This window comes from Patella vulgata, chromosome 1 (assembly GCF_932274485.2).
Source record: "Patella vulgata chromosome 1, xgPatVulg1.2, whole genome shotgun sequence".
Taxonomy (NCBI): Eukaryota; Metazoa; Mollusca; class Gastropoda; family Patellidae; genus Patella; species Patella vulgata.
Genome location: NC_065879.2, coordinates 36,872,996 through 36,891,127, shown reverse-complemented (window position 1 = coordinate 36,891,127; position 18,132 = coordinate 36,872,996). Strand labels below are relative to the sequence as shown.

The 18,132-nt window shown below is 36.8% G+C and overlaps 2 protein-coding genes and 1 long non-coding RNA gene across 13 annotated transcripts in view; 2 read left to right on the top strand and 1 right to left on the bottom strand.

Annotated features, from left to right (window-relative positions):
- The window catches only part of LOC126832165 (sodium/glucose cotransporter 4), a 48,652-nt gene extending 39,306 nt beyond the window's left edge, over positions 1–9,346 (top strand). For 4 of the 8 annotated variants that reach the window (XM_050562882.2, XM_056099766.1, XM_056099770.1 and 1 more), the window contains 6 exons: positions 5,774–5,881; positions 6,113–6,263; positions 6,496–6,664; positions 6,844–7,059; positions 7,388–7,487; positions 9,037–9,346. In XM_050562882.2, coding sequence (XP_050418839.1) covers positions 5,774–5,881; positions 6,113–6,263; positions 6,496–6,664; positions 6,844–7,059; positions 7,388–7,487; positions 9,037–9,278 — 986 coding nt within the window. In that variant the 3' untranslated portion in view covers positions 9,279–9,346. Of the gene's footprint in view, positions 1–5,773; positions 5,977–6,066; positions 6,264–6,495; positions 6,665–6,843; positions 7,060–7,387; positions 7,488–9,036 lie in introns of those variants that run through there. The other 4 variants (XM_056099780.1, XM_050562907.2, XM_056099785.1 and 1 more) reach the window with 4 other exon arrangements.
- On the bottom strand, positions 5,668–12,627 carry LOC126832301 (uncharacterized). Of its 2 annotated transcripts, none has more exons than XR_007684653.2 (3): positions 12,593–12,627; positions 6,482–6,642; positions 5,668–6,226 (listed from the first exon to the last, which is right to left on the bottom strand). It is a non-coding gene; the product is annotated as an uncharacterized LOC126832301 (long non-coding RNA). The 2 variants fall into 2 exon arrangements; XR_007684652.1 differs by lacking the exon at positions 12,593–12,627 and adding an exon at positions 12,253–12,388.
- A 644-nt stretch (positions 12,628–13,271) lies between these two features.
- Positions 13,272–17,733, top strand: LOC130010364 (tumor necrosis factor ligand superfamily member 10-like). 3 transcript variants are annotated; one of them, XM_050562995.2, is made up of 5 exons: positions 13,272–13,431; positions 14,201–14,581; positions 15,700–15,736; positions 15,846–15,965; positions 16,838–17,733. In XM_050562995.2, the coding sequence occupies exons 2-5, from the start codon at positions 14,234–14,236 to the stop codon at positions 17,281–17,283; spliced, it is 951 nt and encodes a 316-aa protein (XP_050418952.1). In that variant the 5' UTR covers positions 13,272–13,431; positions 14,201–14,233; the 3' UTR covers positions 17,284–17,733. The 3 variants fall into 3 exon arrangements, with proteins under 3 accessions (XP_050418952.1, XP_050418944.1, XP_050418941.1); XM_050562987.2 differs by having other exon boundaries at positions 14,179–14,581; XM_050562984.2 differs by lacking the exon at positions 13,272–13,431 and having other exon boundaries at positions 14,111–14,581.
- The last annotated feature ends 399 nt before the right edge of the window (positions 17,734–18,132 follow it).

Sequence of the window (18,132 nt, the reverse complement as noted above, 5' to 3'; positions counted from 1 at the left end):
AAGTGCACAAAGACGCCATCTTGGGTCCCAAGTATTTGTACCTACTCACTTTCTATTTTATGTCCTATCATACTGTTGTGTTTAAGTTGGCTGCCAATGACAGGGATGTAGATGGATATCTCATAGAATTCCGCGAAAAAGAGATAAAATATACATTTTTTAAACGAAAAGTATAGCTGAACAAACTATTATTATTGTTATACAACAAAAAGCGCACATTATTGTTATTATAATATAGTCCAATTCATAAGAAAATGAAATGAAAGATACACCAGATAAATATATTAAATATATTTAACTTGCATACGCTTTTAAAAATCAGATTTTTTGTGCAGACGGGTAAAGTGAAAAATTAAAAATTTAAATTATATAGTAATTTGGAAGATAAAACCTTTTAGCCTTCTAGCCGGCAAAATAAATGCCTGAAATTCCATTATTTTTTGGTCTGGAGCCATTCCGGATTGGGTCATCAATCATTAATTGTTTCATCAATTTTTCGAAAATAGAAATTTCTTTAAATTGAATAGATAAAACATTTAAAATCAGTGTAGCTTAAAATCAGTGTAATTTAAAGGAGCTAAATCGCTAATATTTGGGACCTAGAAATTGACATAAATGTGTCGCAAAGCATATAATAATGTAATATGAATGTATATAAATTGATTTACGTTCAATCGTTTCCGTTTGTATTCTAATTTCAAAGCAGTTATGTTCGGCGAAATACCGAATCGGTTTATTTACATTCATATTACATTATTTCCGACCCATTTGAGTCAATTTGTAAGTCCCAAATATTAGCGATTTAGCTCCTTTAAATAAAAGGTGTCTAGCGTAACATGTGTTTCGGGCATATGTTTCATCAGTGACATGTGAAACGAGATATCGCTCTACGAAACTTCCTGGTGTCTTTTGCAATTTGTTTGGGGCGGATTAGGCCATCGGGCGATCGGTCGAAGGGCCGGTCGAACAAAAAATGAAAAAAATAAGTTTTGTCCAATTCGTCTTAAAAAACCTTTTCTGCTGAACATTATATGGAGCGATGATGATCATGTTGTATGTGGCCGGTGACTTTAACGGGCCGCCACGCCATCACTGGGGTCTGGAATGGGCTGGTATAATAGACTTTCTGGTCTGGGTGTTGGCCGGAATTCGGAATCCTGCGATGGGGATTCCGAATTTCATCCGAAAATTTCATCGGATTCACCCGACGCTGTCGCCACGCCATCACTAGGGTCTGGAATGGGCTGGTATAATAGACTTTCTGGGCTGGGTGTTGGCCGGAATTCGGAATCCTGCGATGGGGATTCCGAATTTCATCCGAAAATTTCATGGGATTCACCCGACGCTGTCGCCAGAAACGTCTGCCGATGGTTCGTAACTAAAAAAAAATAATCAATTTTAAGGCCTCAGCAGAATTTGATGTTGCTGGTCTTGACGATACAATGATAATACGTTAATTAATATGACGATATGATAATTTCACAGGTTGATGGTTGTAAATTACTTGCATATTTAACTTGCATACGCTTTTAAAAATCAGATTTTTTGTGCAGACGGGTAAAGTGAAAAATTAAAAATTTAAATTATATAGTAATTTGGAAGATAAAACCTTTTAGCCTTCTAGCCGGCAAAATAAATGCCTGAAATTCCATTATTTTTTGGTCTGGAGCCATTCCGGATTGGGTCATCAATCATTAATTGTTTCATCAATTTTTCGAAAATAGAAATTTCTTTAAATTGAATAGATAAAACATTTAAAATCAGTGTAGCTTAAAATCAGTGTAATTTAAAGGAGCTAAATCGCTAATATTTGGGACCTAGAAATTGACATAAATGTGTCGCAAAGCATATAATAATGTAATATGAATGTATATAAATTGATTTACGTTCAATCGTTTCCGTTTGTATTCTAATTTCAAAGCAGTTATGTTCGGCGAAATACCGAATCGGTTTATTTACATTCATATTACATTATTTCCGACCCATTTGAGTCAATTTGTAAGTCCCAAATATTAGCGATTTAGCTCCTTTAAATAAAAGGTGTCTAGCGTAACATGTGTTTCGGGCATATGTTTCATCAGTGACATGTGAAACGAGATATCGCTCTACGAAACTTCCTGGTGTCTTTTGCAATTTGTTTGGGGCGGATTAGGCCATCGGGCGATCGGTCGAAGGGCCGGTCGAACAAAAAATGAAAAAAATAAGTTTTGTCCAATTCGTCTTAAAAAACCTTTTCTGCTGAACATTATATGGAGCGATGATGATCATGTTGTATGTGGCCGGTGACTTTAACGGGCCGCCACGCCATCACTGGGGTCTGGAATGGGCTGGTATAATAGACTTTCTGGTCTGGGTGTTGGCCGGAATTCGGAATCCTGCGATGGGGATTCCGAATTTCATCCGAAAATTTCATCGGATTCACCCGACGCTGTCGCCACGCCATCACTAGGGTCTGGAATGGGCTGGTATAATAGACTTTCTGGGCTGGGTGTTGGCCGGAATTCGGAATCCTGCGATGGGGATTCCGAATTTCATCCGAAAATTTCATGGGATTCACCCGACGCTGTCGCCAGAAACGTCTGCCGATGGTTCGTAACTAAAAAAAAATAATCAATTTTAAGGCCTCAGCAGAATTTGATGTTGCTGGTCTTGACGATACAATGATAATACGTTAATTAATATGACGATATGATAATTTCACAGGTTGATGGTTGTAAATTACTTGCAGGTCGGGGTTTTGGCCTAAATTAATCGATTGATGAGATATATTATTTGACAGAGATTATAATTAGATATGCCACCAAATCGCATATTTGGGGTTCATTTTTCATAATTTAATGGGGGAGAGCCCCCGGGCCCCCCATCCGGGCTTCGCGGTCAGTAAAAGGGGCCGCTCCGACACGGGAGCCCGAGCCGGTTCCCGGCCCCAATCCGCCCCTGCGCCCATGAATAAATAATAATATCAATCTAATATATAAACCTCACAAATTTAACAGATACAAATAATGTACATGTTATTCCACGGGTAGACATACATTGAAGGTGCCCAGTGAAGGAGACGCAGTTGCTTTAGAGTTTGTCCGACACCTTTGGGTATTTGCGTCCCATACCCAGTGAAATAATCATAGGAGATATTCAGAAACAATACAAAACTGCGGAAATGCACTGCTGTTTTTATTAGAGGTAACCAGTGTATGTTAATAAAAGGCCAATGCCCTACACATGAATATAAACATTTCATATAGGCGGCTTATCTGACGGTCCCTTTACACTCGCAAATAGATACACCGTCAAAAGTGAAAATGAACGTTTTTGATTTTTGTCTTAAAAATGAGTAATTGCTTCACCAATCCTCAGGCATTCAGCAATTCGTCGTGGCATGCTCTTAATGAACTGTCCAGTCACGATTTGGGGCAATCTGACCCACTCCTCTTGCAGTGCGACGGCTAATTCTTGCAGTGTTGTCCGTTGACTTCGACGAACACATCTCCCGATCAAATTAAACGTAACACACTAAAGCAAAGATACGCTATTATGCAAGAACCGATAGGAAAGCAAACATGGATAGATACACCAGCACGCGGCAGTTTTCATCAACCCTTCCTTGAAGTGTCAAATTTGACAATGAACCCTCGTGTATGGTGCTATTGCGTGTCGCATGTGCCGCTCAGTGGATCTGTTGGGGCGATAAGTTCTTCATATGTGAACATACTCTCAAAGCATGTCTAGTGTCCATGACTACACATATTACAACCTGCATAGGTATTTGCATTTTAATATCCCCTACCTTTTTTTTAAAGAGTATATCGTGCCTGTTACAAATCGCCTCGAGCATGTTCCACACATCTCAACATTTATCAGTGTTTTGTTTAGTCAAGTGAAACAAGAAAATGTATAGGCTAAATGGAACTATAGAACATGTACACCTTAATGTCGACAAATACGTAAAACTATCAAATAAGATATTCCTATGATATGATTCAACCGAAAGGTACTATATATGCATGATATATCTACATTCAAGTTAAACGAACCGCATCTATTCATTTCAAATCTTGCGTCGAGCTGAATAAATAATGTGTTTTATAACATCAAGTTTTTACACCTTGTCTTTTGCATCTAGATGTTTAAAGCGCGTTAACAATATATTCATTTAAGAGCAACTATGTCATTTCGTGATTAATATACCACATATTACAAGTCATACCCAACGGAAAGAAATGACGATTAATGAAAATTCCACCATTTTGAATTTCTACCATCAAGAATTCTCGAAATTAAATTTTTGAGATTATCGCTGCCCTTTTATTACCAAATTAATGGGGTTTTATTTTCTTTTTTTTTTTAATTTGGCAGTTACTTTGAAAGAAATGCCCGCCATCAAATGAAAAATACATTTTTAAATTGATGTTTTGTCAAATTCGATTTTTCGACACACTTCGCTTGCATAACCACTCTGTGTTTGAGGAATTTAAAAATAAATTATTTATCCTACCACCACTGAAAGACACTGATTACGATATAGCGCTCTCGATAATTCCCGAAGAACGCCAAATTGAATTATGTTAATCATGTCATTTTGCCTTGGTCGATTTTGAGTATGATTTTGTCTGACATATTATCATTGAACCAAACCGCATTGATTTCTTTTGCAATTTGTTTAGTATAAATTGTAGCCCGTAAAACGTTATACCAAGAAAAAAATAAAACGATTTGTTAAGTAAACCTACATGACGCCATGACGTCATAGTTTTTATGGCGTCATAGTTGGGACCCAAAATGGCGCCTGTAAATGAGTTGTCGTAACTTTCCCTATAGGCCTACAGGGCTTTGGTTATGACCTCCATAGAAATTTTCTATGATGACCTCTTATTGACGTCGGGCTATTATGTAACTAAGCGACGTTATTGTCTTTTGTACACATAGCCCCGAAGACGCCTAAGTCTGAAAGATCTTGGCAAATTTCAAATGTTATTAAAATATAGATTCTAACATCCAAATCTTGGTATTTCTTGGTGTATATAATCCTGAGAGTTGAATTTAGAAACTTTTAAATATGATATATATATATCGACTGTCTCAACTCGCCGGTGTCCTCTGGTGCTTACTCTCAATTATTATTTCAACCCAACTATAACATCGACTCGAAAACTGACATTGAAATAAAGGTTCAAACACACAGGGACCCTTGCGTGATGGATTCATCTGGGAAACAAAACCATCGTCCTTTTTGGGTGTTCCCTCACCGAAAAATACATATCTCTAATCTTAAAGTAGCTAAGTCTCTAACTCAATTTCATCCAAATTCTCAGACATTGAAAATATGAAATATTTGTCAATTTAAATCAACACTGATGTTGTGATCTTACCGGGAAAAGATGGGCTTCTGATATCCAATATTTAAGACAAAATAAACATTTTTACTATTGGTACACGAATCGTGTATCATAATGCGTTTCAGTGCCATTTGTAATAGGGGACTCGAAGAACGAGGCTAGATATATTCCACAAGTTATGTCAAACGGTGACGTCATATTCCTATCTAGAGAGCATGTGCAATAAATACTAGACTGGAACAACCAGATGTTAGAGATTGCCATTCGATTGAGACTTCTGGCGTATTTCGCCGAACATAAATGATTAGCAATTACAGTAAAACAGAAACGATTGAATGTAAATCAGTTTATATACATCCATATTACATTATTATAAAGCGTGTCAATTACTAGGCCCCAAATATTAGCGATTTAGCTCCTTTAAACTTATTTTTCAGATTTTATTGCTTGTGTAGATCCGGCGGAATGTGAGAAATTTTGTGAAAATGCTGTTGGTTGTTCCAATATAGCCTATCCGAAATTAGTACTTGAATTACTACCAGTAGGTAAGTGTAATTCTCCTATTATCGCCCTTGTTTGTGCCCAGATTGCGTTTACTAATTTGCTAATCCAGAGGAAGTTCTGGAGATTTTTCTTTTAGAACAATTTTCATATGTGGTATTTGGTTGTGTTTATCTCGTCACTAAATTTCTATCTTCTCCTTTAGCATTGACATATACGAAGATTTCCAATGTCATTCGTGACGAATACAAGACTAACTGTACTAACTGTTTCAGGTTTAAGGGGTTTATTAATGGCGGTCATGTTATCAGCTATAATGAGTTCTCTGACGTCCATCTTTAATAGCGCCAGTACATTATTCACCATGGATCTATGGCGGAGGATGCGACCTGTAGCACAAGAAAGAGAATTACTTATAGTAGGAAGGTATAACAGTAAATCTAGAAAGCAACTACATGTATATCGTAGAAGATCGGACCCACGGCATTTTCGCCGCCAAAGAAATGTGTCCGTTTTACATTTAGATCGATTCTCATCTTGTAGCTCTGTAGAAATACACCCGTATTTTTTTTTATAAATTAGTAGGTTATGACAACCCAGAGGTAGTTATGATAAAGTCATTATTCTAATATAAGCTTCCGTACATTTTTATTTGTAGATTTTGCGTCCTTGTCTTATGTGGCGTGAGTATTGTGTGGATTCCACTTGTTAAATCTTCACAGGGGGGACAACTCTTTAATTATATCAACGCTGTTCAGGGATATCTTGGTACGCCTATTACATCGTTATTTGTTATGGCGGTGTTCTGGAAAAGAATGAATGAAAATGTGAGTATTTACCTGCCAAAAAGTTAACTAGCAGTTAGAAAACCCCCGATTGTCTTTCATTTTATCAACTTGACTAACATTAAAATTTTAGAATGTTATGAGAAGAAATTCCATGTAAATAAATTATAAAAAGATGAGTGTTATTTAAGCATGGTGTTAGTAAACTATTATTTTTTCAGGGCGCTTTTTGGGGAATTGCTGTTGGGCATGTCTGTGGAGTGATACGAATGGCAGTAGATTTCAGTTATCCAGCACCAGAATGTGGAGAAGAAGAATCTCGTCCTTCAGTCTTACTTTATGTCCATTATACATATTATTGTGCAATGAGTCTAATTATAACGTGTATGAGTATAGTTATATTTAGTTTAATTAGTAAAGCTCCCACAAAAGACCAGGTTAGTATATTTAGTTTTTAATATTAGTAAAGCTCCTACAAAAGACCCGGTTAGTATAACGTGTACAAGTATAGTTATATTTAATTTCATCAGTAAAGCGCCTACAGAAGAACAGGTTAGATTACTGGAATTTGGTATAATTAGTAAGGAATTGACCAGAAGTAGTAGTTTGTTGGAGGGGGGGGGGTCTAACGCGTGCACTTTTGAGGTCTGAATTTGACAGAAATTTTCAGCATATTCTCTTGCATGTTTTTCACGCTCGATTTAATTCATATCACTGTACCTGTCCATTGTCAATGTATGAAGTTTTATATTTTGTTTGTTTTAGTTACGTGGTGTAACATACTGGACAAGGATAGATAAGCTCGAAGATAATTCCCCAAATCACGTGGAGGAAAATCCCAACAGTCCCCTGGATGAGGATTCTGGTAAAGTTTATCTGTATTACGATGAAATGGGGTCCAGGCTAGCGATATCTACATTACACGCGTTACTGTCGATAAAGAGCGCCAACCCAGTCACATATAAATCATTTTTAACTGTCGACATATTTTACCGATTTAATTCAAGAAATCATACTCCCGCTCCGCGATTGTTATGGCGTAGTAAGTGGCGACATATGAAAATCATTAAAGATGCGTTATGGAAGATTGGAGAAAGAGTCGTCAGTTCTCACTATAATAGTTAAAACTAGATAATGTAAAGGGAATATACTGAAAATTTCAGTCAAATTGCCCCACTCTGAACCGAGATATTGACGAATGAATTTTAGGCCTAGCCCCGACCATCATTACTAAAGTCGATACGATAAAAACATAGTCTCGATTATCCACTTTTGCATTTAATCAATGAGCGTTGAGCAGCAGATCGGTTTCAAATCCAGTGAAAATCGGACTCATAAGATGGCGTCGAGGATTGATTAAGGTCTTCTCATGTTAATAAATGTCTAATTAATAGTTTATATAACATTAAACTTTCAGGCCTAAAGAAAGATCTGCAATAGGCAGATATAGCTCTTGCATAATGTATGTTTAAATATACATTATGTAAGATTTAGATAAAGAAGTAGTCATTCATGCTATAATAAAATAATAATAGTTCTAAAATAGATAATGTAAAATGAATAATTCGAAAATTTCGGTCAAATTACTCTATTGCGAGCGAAGATATTAGCCTTTGAAGGTTTGACAAGACGTGTGCAATAATTGCAACCACCGTACTGGTTGTTCGAGCTCCTCCATTTTTAGATTAAATCAAAATATGGTTGAATCCGATGCCATCGAGACTTGATTATGGCCTGGATCAGTTAATTAATGTCTAATTAATAATTTAGAAAACATTTCAGGCCTGCAGAAAGACGTGCAATAGGCAGATTTAGCTCTTGCATAATGTATGTTTAATCAATTTTTGGATAAACTACTTTATCTGCTACGTTTTTTTTTAGAAAACACCATACCTTGTCACCTACTACTACACCAACTTGGCTTTTTGTGGGAGGAAGCCGCAATGGCTCGGGAGTAAGACGCGGACTCGCTAGTCTGGAAGTCTCGGATTAGCCACCGTGTTGACGAACAAATAATGACTCAGTGAATAAGACACTGGCTTGCTAGTCTGGAGGTTTCGGGTTAGCCGCCGAGTTGGCCAACAAAAAGTCTCTGAATTTTCCGGCGTGGTTCCCCCTGGCCAGTGGTGCATGACTGAGGGCCTGACAGGGACAGCTGTCTAGTCGGTCGTATGACACAAAAACCGAGGTCCCGTGCATACGTTGGCTTGCACGTAAAAATTTCCCTCATATCACATTGCATGGTGTATGCCCGTCTTCATTAGCCTAGTCGGTGCAGAAAAATAGGACGCTAAAAACCCATTTCATTTCATTTCTTTTTGTTTGATAAACTTTACAGTTTGATTGCCATTTACGATCGGCTAGCCGATCGCAGAAAATATGCGAAATATACGAGTAATATTAAACTTTTTCAGATATGAAACTGAAATCTAGCGAAGATATTATTGTAGAGGACGACGAAACCAAGGATTGTAAATATTGGGTCAGATTTATATGCGGTATACCTAAAAAGCAACAAGAAAATGTCACACCGCATATATCCCGAAAACAAATTAGACAATTTCTTTATGAAAAACCAAAATGGAAGACATTTATGAATATCAATGCAGTCATTGGTCTTCTGGTGATGGTGTTCTTAACTGGATTTTTTGCTTAAAGGTCTTCGACATTACACTCAACATAGCTGGTAAAAAATTATATAGATTGATAATCAAGCAAAATATTATAAAGAAGCATATTGACAAACTAAATTATTTTGAGTTTTTTCCTTGTAAAAGTAAGGCAATATTGGAAGCATATCAGTTTGTCTGATAAATAGATTGTGAGAAATAGACCAATTAATTAATATGATATTTAAGTAAGCTACAGAGGCATTAGGAAATGACCCGAGTTAAAGCTGAGTAACAGTTGAATGTTTTTTGCTTTCTGCTGTCAAACATGTTGTATGACACTACGGTATCAACTATTCAAGACTATCCAGCGACCCCACACTAAATCGGCTATTGACACTATGCTACAGTGTGAGACATAATCTTGCGCGTGCACTTTAGATCATACGGTCTGTCCATTAGTCGAGTGGTGTGTTTTCGTTTCTCGGGCTGTACGTGAAAAGGAATAGGGTCTCTTGGTTCCTCCAATTGTTAAAGATCCATGCGCACAAGCGAATTATTGAAATAAAATCCGACCATTGGTAAGTCCCGAAATGGCCTAAGTTGCGTGTGTGCGCACGTGTTTGGGTCTCTCTCTCTCTCTCTCTCGCCCCCTCTAGTGGACTGTTTTGTTTCTATTCCCAGGAAAGAACAACACGTAATAATAGACTAATAACGGTTTGCTTTCGTGTCTAAAATGACGAAAACGAGATAAAAATAGAAATAAATATTTCCTATCACTTATTACCAAGCTTTCAAAGTGTGACAGATAAACATTATTTATAGTTACATGTACCAGGAAACTGCATTTACGGGTCTGAGATATGAGATTGGGTATTTAAAGATGCCTTCCAGCATACAAACGGTGTGATTTAATCATATATTTGGACTAAAACATATTCAAACTAATTTATCAAAAGTTTGTTCAAATCCCTATTATCCTGTGCCAACTTCTTTTCCTGCAGTTTAATCGTTGGGCGTTTAATATCCTCAATGAAATCCAATATTTTTCTTGTTAGATTGAGTGTCTCTTCTTTCCATAATATACCACAACTAATGTATTCTAACAACTACCTGAAAAATACTTTCGTGTGAAAGTATCTTGAAAGCATGTCTTCAATGGGCTTCTGCATCTCACTAATGGACACAATATAATATGTACATTTCAAAAAGATCAAATGATAAATGCAGTCTGCAGCATGTTCCAGTATATTGTCGAGACGACGGTCGTCCAACATGTAGGTCTAAGACGAAACTAAAAGTAGTAAACAGACTAGTTACCCGCGGAATGGAAATTAAATCGTTGAGAGGTTTTCTATGGGGCTTTTCAAAATGACAGACTTGATAAAACACTTAAATCACGTAAATCAATAAACCGACAACTGAATTGAATTCATTACACGTTCAAGCAATAATTTATTTTGAGAGCAAGTAGGTGGTTCCGGGGTATAAATATCTTTCAATCATTTACTGAATAATAGGTTTTTCCTGGTAAAGCTTATTCATCACTGACTCACTGCCGCACTTTATAATTCCCCATAAAACATATGTTCAAGGCTACACCGATTTCTACAAGAAGACTTTCAAAATTAAAACCAGGATTATTAAGAAATTTAGATACTCTAAACACCAAAACAAATATGGTTTCCCCATGGAAATGTAATTTGAAAATGAAACGATATTGAACCATAACATAAACTTTTATTTTGAAATGAAACAAAATTTACATGTATGCCTAAATTAAAACATCTTTTTTGAAAGATTTATTGCTAAAAAAAATCCTTGGTAGGTTCGCTCAACTGCAGATTAATGGCACTGGAAAAAATTTTGTAGCGCTCCCTTCCTATGATGCCCCGAGGGCGGGCTGCATCAAGGTTTAGTGAAAAATGTTAACTCAACGTCTACCGAAGCCTTCATAAAAAGAAAGACATGACTAACCACGGCCATCAAAATCAAGCAGTTTTTATACTCCCACATTTTCATGTGGATGTACGTGTATATTGTACTCGCCCCTGACCGCTCGTCCACATCGTCCACGCTCTACGGTTCACAATTTTTATCCGATTTTGGCGAAACTAGAAATATGGATTTACATCAGAAAGATATTGGATATTGTCGATATTCGCGCTTAGCGGACTGCAACTTCTTGGATTATGGATTATGTATTTTATAAAACTGTTGTTAGAGAGGGTGATAATAGACAAGATTTATCCAAGTTCTGTATTGTGTGTCCTGCAGTCTAGAGTTAAGTTTTATTAACTAGATAGAGCAAGACAATGTTAATATTATTAGAGAAGAGGACAAGTTAAAATGCTAAAACATCAGCACAAAATACATAGTCAGGTCGACTTGAGTTGACTGCAGTGATTGGCCCTATAATGGGGTCCCGCAACTCCGATTGTCAGTAATCCCTCATGTCTCAATAGCATACAAATAAATCACTACCGACTGACCTGTGAGTCAAGTCTAAACCGGCTGTTTGACTTAAAACAATATACAGTGTATATCTATGAAGCATGTGCGTCTGAAAGTTAATAGGAAAAGTAGCGAATTTTGTGTTCGCGAAAGGTCAAGTTAGTAAAGAACCTGTATAATTCAGGAATCATATAGAAAAAATAAATAACAGAAGAAAAGAAAAAAATCCCCCTAAAAATCGGCGAAGTTTGATATAGATTTCTATTTATAAATATTACGTGGTTAAAAAAAGAAACACAGTAAGCTGTATACTATTTTTTGTACAGATTTCCACGTAAATGATAACTCAGCTGCCTAAAATAGCTATTATAATAATATTGTGCCTTTGTCAGAAGAATAAAGCTAACCGGGTTACACTTATTTTTATTTATTCTAACAATATGCATGTATTTCAGTAGTTGACGAAATGTTATTACGTCGTGTGCTAGTAATGTTTTCCCAGTATTTGTTTGAACGTACACATAGATCGTCTATTTATAGCAATTATCTCTTCTCCCCTTTACTTACCTTTGGCAAGTCAATATTGATTATGCTTTTGATCTAGAATTTAAGAAAATTGTTCATATGTTCATATTTTGCCAGGCTTTAGTTAATATTCGAGATTTTCAGGTGGAACGATCATGTGGTTAACAAACGTGATCGGGAAATCCCCACTGAAAATGAGGTCACGGCCTGGATGTTTCTTTGAGCTCGTATAGAAATAAATGGAGATATTGAACTGTCATCAAGGCTTTATTCGATAACTGTAACATATGTTTTGCTCTTTGACGTTATAAAGATTAAATAAAGATGTTACATGCCGACAAATGGCATGTCAATAGGAAGAGAAGGGTGTGATGAGACCTACCACAGTGCTAACATATTGATGTTTTTTTGTGTCTTGCAGAGAGAGACTACGGCGTTAAGGTTATGATAACACGAAGTTATATTCGACAACAGCCTGCGATAATATCCAATATCCATGCTACTTTTTATGAGAAGGGTTTTTCTACTTTTACTTTTGCTTTTCTACTTTTACTTTTGCTTTTCTACTTTTACTTTTGCTTTAGATCAGATTTTGAACCTGCTCCATGGTTAACCACATAACTGCTTTTCAACAAGAGGTTGCCACATGTTCCACACGAAAATTTGGGAACAAGTTGGAGGCGGTCAAAGAGACGTGAATTCACATTAAAGCGATATTGCATTATTTTAGTCATATTACTCTTGGATATGCTAAAATAAAGCCTTAAAATACGTGATGGCATCGATACACATAATAATAACCCCAAATCCTATAATTTACTTGTGTCAGTTGGCAAATAGATCATTTTCTGTTTAAATCCAAGAAATGATACAAATTCCAAAATAAATAGGCTATACCGTCGGCGAGTAGAAACTATTTCCAATTTTTATGTGAATCTATTTTGTAAGTGCTAGAATGATTCCTATATATGATTGTATAGCAGTTATTTGACAACCTCTAAGGCAATAGATATATTAAAATTACGAATAAAATTATAGGTAATTCCCAGTGACACAATAGACATGAAATATATTAAAAGGGTACATAATATGTTATATAAGTTGTGCAACGATAACAAAATAGCCGAAGAACACGATAGGACAGTTTAGTATATTGAATACTAGAGTGGTGAAGAATCTACAATTTAAAAGATAAAGCAGAAAGAAAAGTACATTAACTGAGTAAGTGATAATCGATTTTTAATATTAGTAAACCCTCTCTACTTTATTTGGGGGAGGGGGAATGGGAAACGGTGGCTATGGGTAAGACGCTGGCTCGCTAGCCTGTAGGTCGGGTGTTCGATCCCTGCATTGGCCGAGCAAGTTTATCTCCCTTGTCAGCGATACAAGGCGGGGGGGGGGCGGACAAGGACAGCTGTTTAGTCTTTCGGATGGGACGAAAAACCGGGGTCCCGTGTACACATTGGCGTGCACGTAAAAGATCCCTTGAAGTTGGAATTCGATATAAGAGTAGGCCGTAGTGCCGCTGTCCGGGCAAAATTTCCGTCACAGACGTTGTATGACGTATGCGGTCTTCATTAGCCCAGTTCGGATCAGAACAGTAGGGCGTTAATCCCCATTCCATTTACTTTATTTGGGATATCAGCGGCTCATGCATTCGGATTCCTTCGGTGGACCGAGTGTTAAAAATGTAAAGACATTGAGCGCGGTTTTCTCATAAAATAAAATCACTTTCGGCTGATTAATAAAACAGTATTTAATAATGAGCACCAAAAACATAGCACTGACTTTTGAGTCAATTCCTCGTCACTACCAATCTACCGTTCTCCGAGATTAACAGAACATTTCAGTTCCCATTTCCATTTTGGGAGAAACAGTAGTTTCTCTTTCGTATTCCGCCGGCGAATCATGAGTAATCTTCATTTCTGAGAAAACTCATTTATTATTCATTCACATTGTGTTTAACAGTTGTTGTACATATTTCTACCAGAAGACTTTGAAGAGGTAATAGTTTGTTTAAACGATGGGTGTACCAAGGTTTAATGGAATGAAATATATTGACACAACGTCTACTGAAGCCTTTATAACAAGAGATACTGGACACGCCAAGCCTCATCAACATCGAACAGGTTTTTGTGTTATAGTTTTCCTGTTGATATTAATTGGCATAGGAATCTGTGTCATGATTCTTTATAAAACTGTGGTTAGAGTGGATGATGTGAGACAAGATTTACCAAAGTTCTGTATGGAGTGTTCAGAATTAAGTTTTGTTAACCAAATAGAGAAAGATAATGTAGAAATTAGAAGAGAAGAGAACAAGTTAAAATGCTGTGCTAAAACATCCGAACAATATACGTTATTGATGAAAATGGTAGGTAGAATATTTATTTACCCCATTCCAGGCAAAATAACAAATATTATAAGTGTTAGACATACGCTGCTATATGATTTTCTTTAAGGAGTTGCGGTAGCCCAACCAGTAAGACGCTGGCTCAAAAGCATAGATGTCTAGGGTTCTCTCCCGGGGCTGGTCGAGAAATTTCCTCGAGATTTTCAGACGTAGTTTCCCCTTTTCAGTAGTGCAGGACAGAGGACTGTTCGGATGGAACGAAAAACCATGATTCCGTGTACACGTGGGAATTTGAAATAAGAGTAGGACGTACTGCCAAGGAAATATTCCCCTCATAGCACACTGTATGGCGTATGCCCGTCTTCATTACCCAAGTCGCTTCCGAACAGTAGTACGTTAAACAAACCCCATTTCATTTTCTTCAATATACACGTGTGCGGAAATATACGTCGTCTACTGCTGTAATTATCTCCTGCTGGAATTCGTCTATTTAAATAATTAACTCGCTCCCCTGTGTCGGCTGTGTGCGTGTTAATTGGTCATGAATTGAAGAAAATAACAGGTTTGAGTGAATATCATGATTGTGGGCGGAACTATCGTGAGGGAATTAAAAAGGCTTGTAATCGGGGAAATTCCCAATGACGTCACGGTCTATATATATTTCTTGGACCTCGTTAGAATAAATAGAGACGGCCAACCGCCGTCAAGATTTTTATCAAATAATTGTGACATGTTGGGATCTTTGGGGTTATAAAAAACAAACACACCGGTATGTTCAATAAGATGTTATGCCGATATATGCCATACAGTTAATAGGAAGGGAATTACCAGTGGTGGTGTAACTATTGGACGAGTTATCTCCCTCCCGTAACAGTTTTAAACTACATCGCCTTTTTAAAAATGGGGTTCAACTATGGTCTATAAATCTACAAATCACAGTATCATTTTTTTTTATCCAACTTTATAAATGTAAGTTTTTGAGATTTTTCAAAAATAAAATGTTCGCTGGAATTTTACGGATTACAAATCTGGATTTTCGATGTTGCTTTATAATGGATATTTGTAGAATTTCTCAGGATGGAAAATCAATTTTAAACAGTGCAAATTTCGAATGTTTGTAACGTTGGTTTTTTTTTCAGATTCAAGCCAAATTGCAACTGAACAGATTACTAGCAAGTAAGTTCATTATGTTCATCTTAAACTTTTCACTTAACATCACTGTCTGAGAAATAGAAACGTGTACACGACGTTCGAACTATAATGTGTGCAATTAACAATTTTTTAGGCAGTCCTAACAAAGAAACAGAAGACGTGACATTTAGTCTGTTACACAAGGCACCAGTAGCAGCTCACATGTTAATTGGTGCAGATCTCTCTGATCATCAAAACAACACAAGGAAAAACGGTAAGTTGAAAAGCACAGTCTAAAATTTGGACATTCTACTGTGTTGTTAACCAGGTTATTTGTTTCAACTTGTGGACTACGCCACCTGCCTTTTAATGGGAAATTCTCTAATGTGTCCATGCAACAGTCTTCGTTGGCTTGGTCACAACCACATTCCCCGATCCTTAATGTCTGCGTTTCTGCTTGATATCATCCAACCGATAATAAACAATGTCACCTCTCCTCTCCCCACTGGGCATCTTCTGTCTTTTGAGAACAATCCATTCTCTCTCCTGAAAATCTTCTCATTTGGTGAAATAGCATCTCTTTCCTTGACAAGTTCTACCTTACTATAATTGACTTTACAGTTAAATTGTCCTTTGCTGCTGAAACACCATCTTGTTGGTGGGACACCCTATTCAATTAATAGAGTGATCTACGGGAACCAACGAGGTACTATTTACTTATTGATCATCAGCAAAGGCTTTTACCCTAGATTCAAACACAAATATGGAAACCGCGTGCCTATTTTTCTAAAAATTAGTTGGGAGAGGACGGATTATTTCGTGACTAATGATGGGTACCAAAGATTATGGTCAAATTTCGATCACCAGACATTAAATACGTCACTGAACCAGTTTATTTCCAGATCACCCCGGATCACCTGATGATCCGATAATCTTATTTGCAATACAGACGGACCTCCCATATGCACGAAGTCAGTTGTCTTAAGGAATTACAATGATCTATCTTTATATAGCAATTATGGCACCTATGTACCCCAAAGCCCTAGTAAACTAAACAGGACAGCGTGTTCTTAAATCGATAACCCCATAGTAATATATACGTATACAACCACAATTCGTGATGTCTTTGTTTTTGTTTTTTTTTAGATGTTGAAAACCTTCCACCTGTCCACAATTTATTACCTACCAGATCATTATCTTTATTATCAGGTGTTAAATTACATCACGATCGTCTAATTGTTCAAACTAAAGGTATCTATTTGGTCTACAGTCAGATTTATTTTAAACTGATTGAAGATGTTAACTGGCCTGATGGATTAAAAATCATCAGTCATATTGTAGACAGGTATAATGATAATCTACCTAATGATGGGGAGGAGAAATTATTACAAAGTGTCCACACCTTGACACAGATATCAACACAACGTAGAAGTAACATTGATTTCCACTCAAGTTATATCTCTGGTGTATTTGAGTTAGATGTTGGTGATGAGATATACACCAGAGTAACAAGTCGTCAGATTATTTCTAGAGATCCAACACTCAATTATATAGGGCTAGTTATGTTGTCAGATCCATTACAGGGGAATTAGAACTTTGGCGGTCATCATGTAGTATATAAATCAGCCAATTACATGTATTGGTTTTGATTAAGCACGAACAATTGAATCTCTGAATTGAATCTCTGGAGAGTTCACATGCCTGGTTTTTAGTAAGTTGGAATTCACCCGGAGTCCAGATTCGCCCAGGGCCCAAATTTGGTAGCCTAAAACATTCACGGAGTTATGCTGGTCAGTTTGATACCACTGGGGATGGAGCTCGGCGACGAATCGTTATTCGCCCGTAGCCCAGGTCCAATTCGCCTAAAACATTCACAGGGCCATGCTGGTTAATTTGATATTATGTGGAGGTGGATTGTGGCGACGAAGCGTGATGGGATAACATACACATTTTATTTGTATAGATTTAATTTACAATGTACTGTTTTATATTTATACTTTATATACGATGTATACATTCTAAAATAAAACTATGCTTTCACATTTTTGTAAAATGTTCCTAACTACCTGCCTGTCATTATAAATACAAGAGTCAGGGCCCGCGACAAAACTCGGGTGGATCGTGCGAGGGGAGTGTGTGGGGGGGGGGGGGGTCTCAGTCTGAGCTCGAAAATTTTTGAAAGATACATGTCTCTATAGCGTCATTTTAGCGTGTATCTGGGGTAACTGGGGGTCACTTTGTTAAAACACAGAAACATACCAAATGCATGGTTTACTGATCATAACGATAATCAGAATATGTGCACGATTTTGGAAAGGATATTTTAAGCAAGCAATCAAATGGAAAAACAAATGCCGTGACCATTAGACGCCAAAATATCAAAATGAAAATGTTTTCATCACATAAACTATTCGTTTATTGTTTTTCAATACCCAAATCAT

Bases quoted from the DNA above. Each gene is read 5' to 3' on its own strand.
- LOC130010364 (XM_050562995.2), top strand. From the start codon at position 14,234: ATGGGTGTACCAAGGTTTAATGGAATGAAATATATTGACACAACGTCT. The intron at 14,582-15,699 runs GTAGGTAGAATA...TTTTTTTTTCAG, and splicing joins ATACGTTATTGATGAAAATG to ATTCAAGCCAAATTGCAACT. The intron at 15,966-16,837 runs GTAAGTTGAAAA...GTTTTTTTTTAG, and splicing joins AAACAACACAAGGAAAAACG to ATGTTGAAAACCTTCCACCT.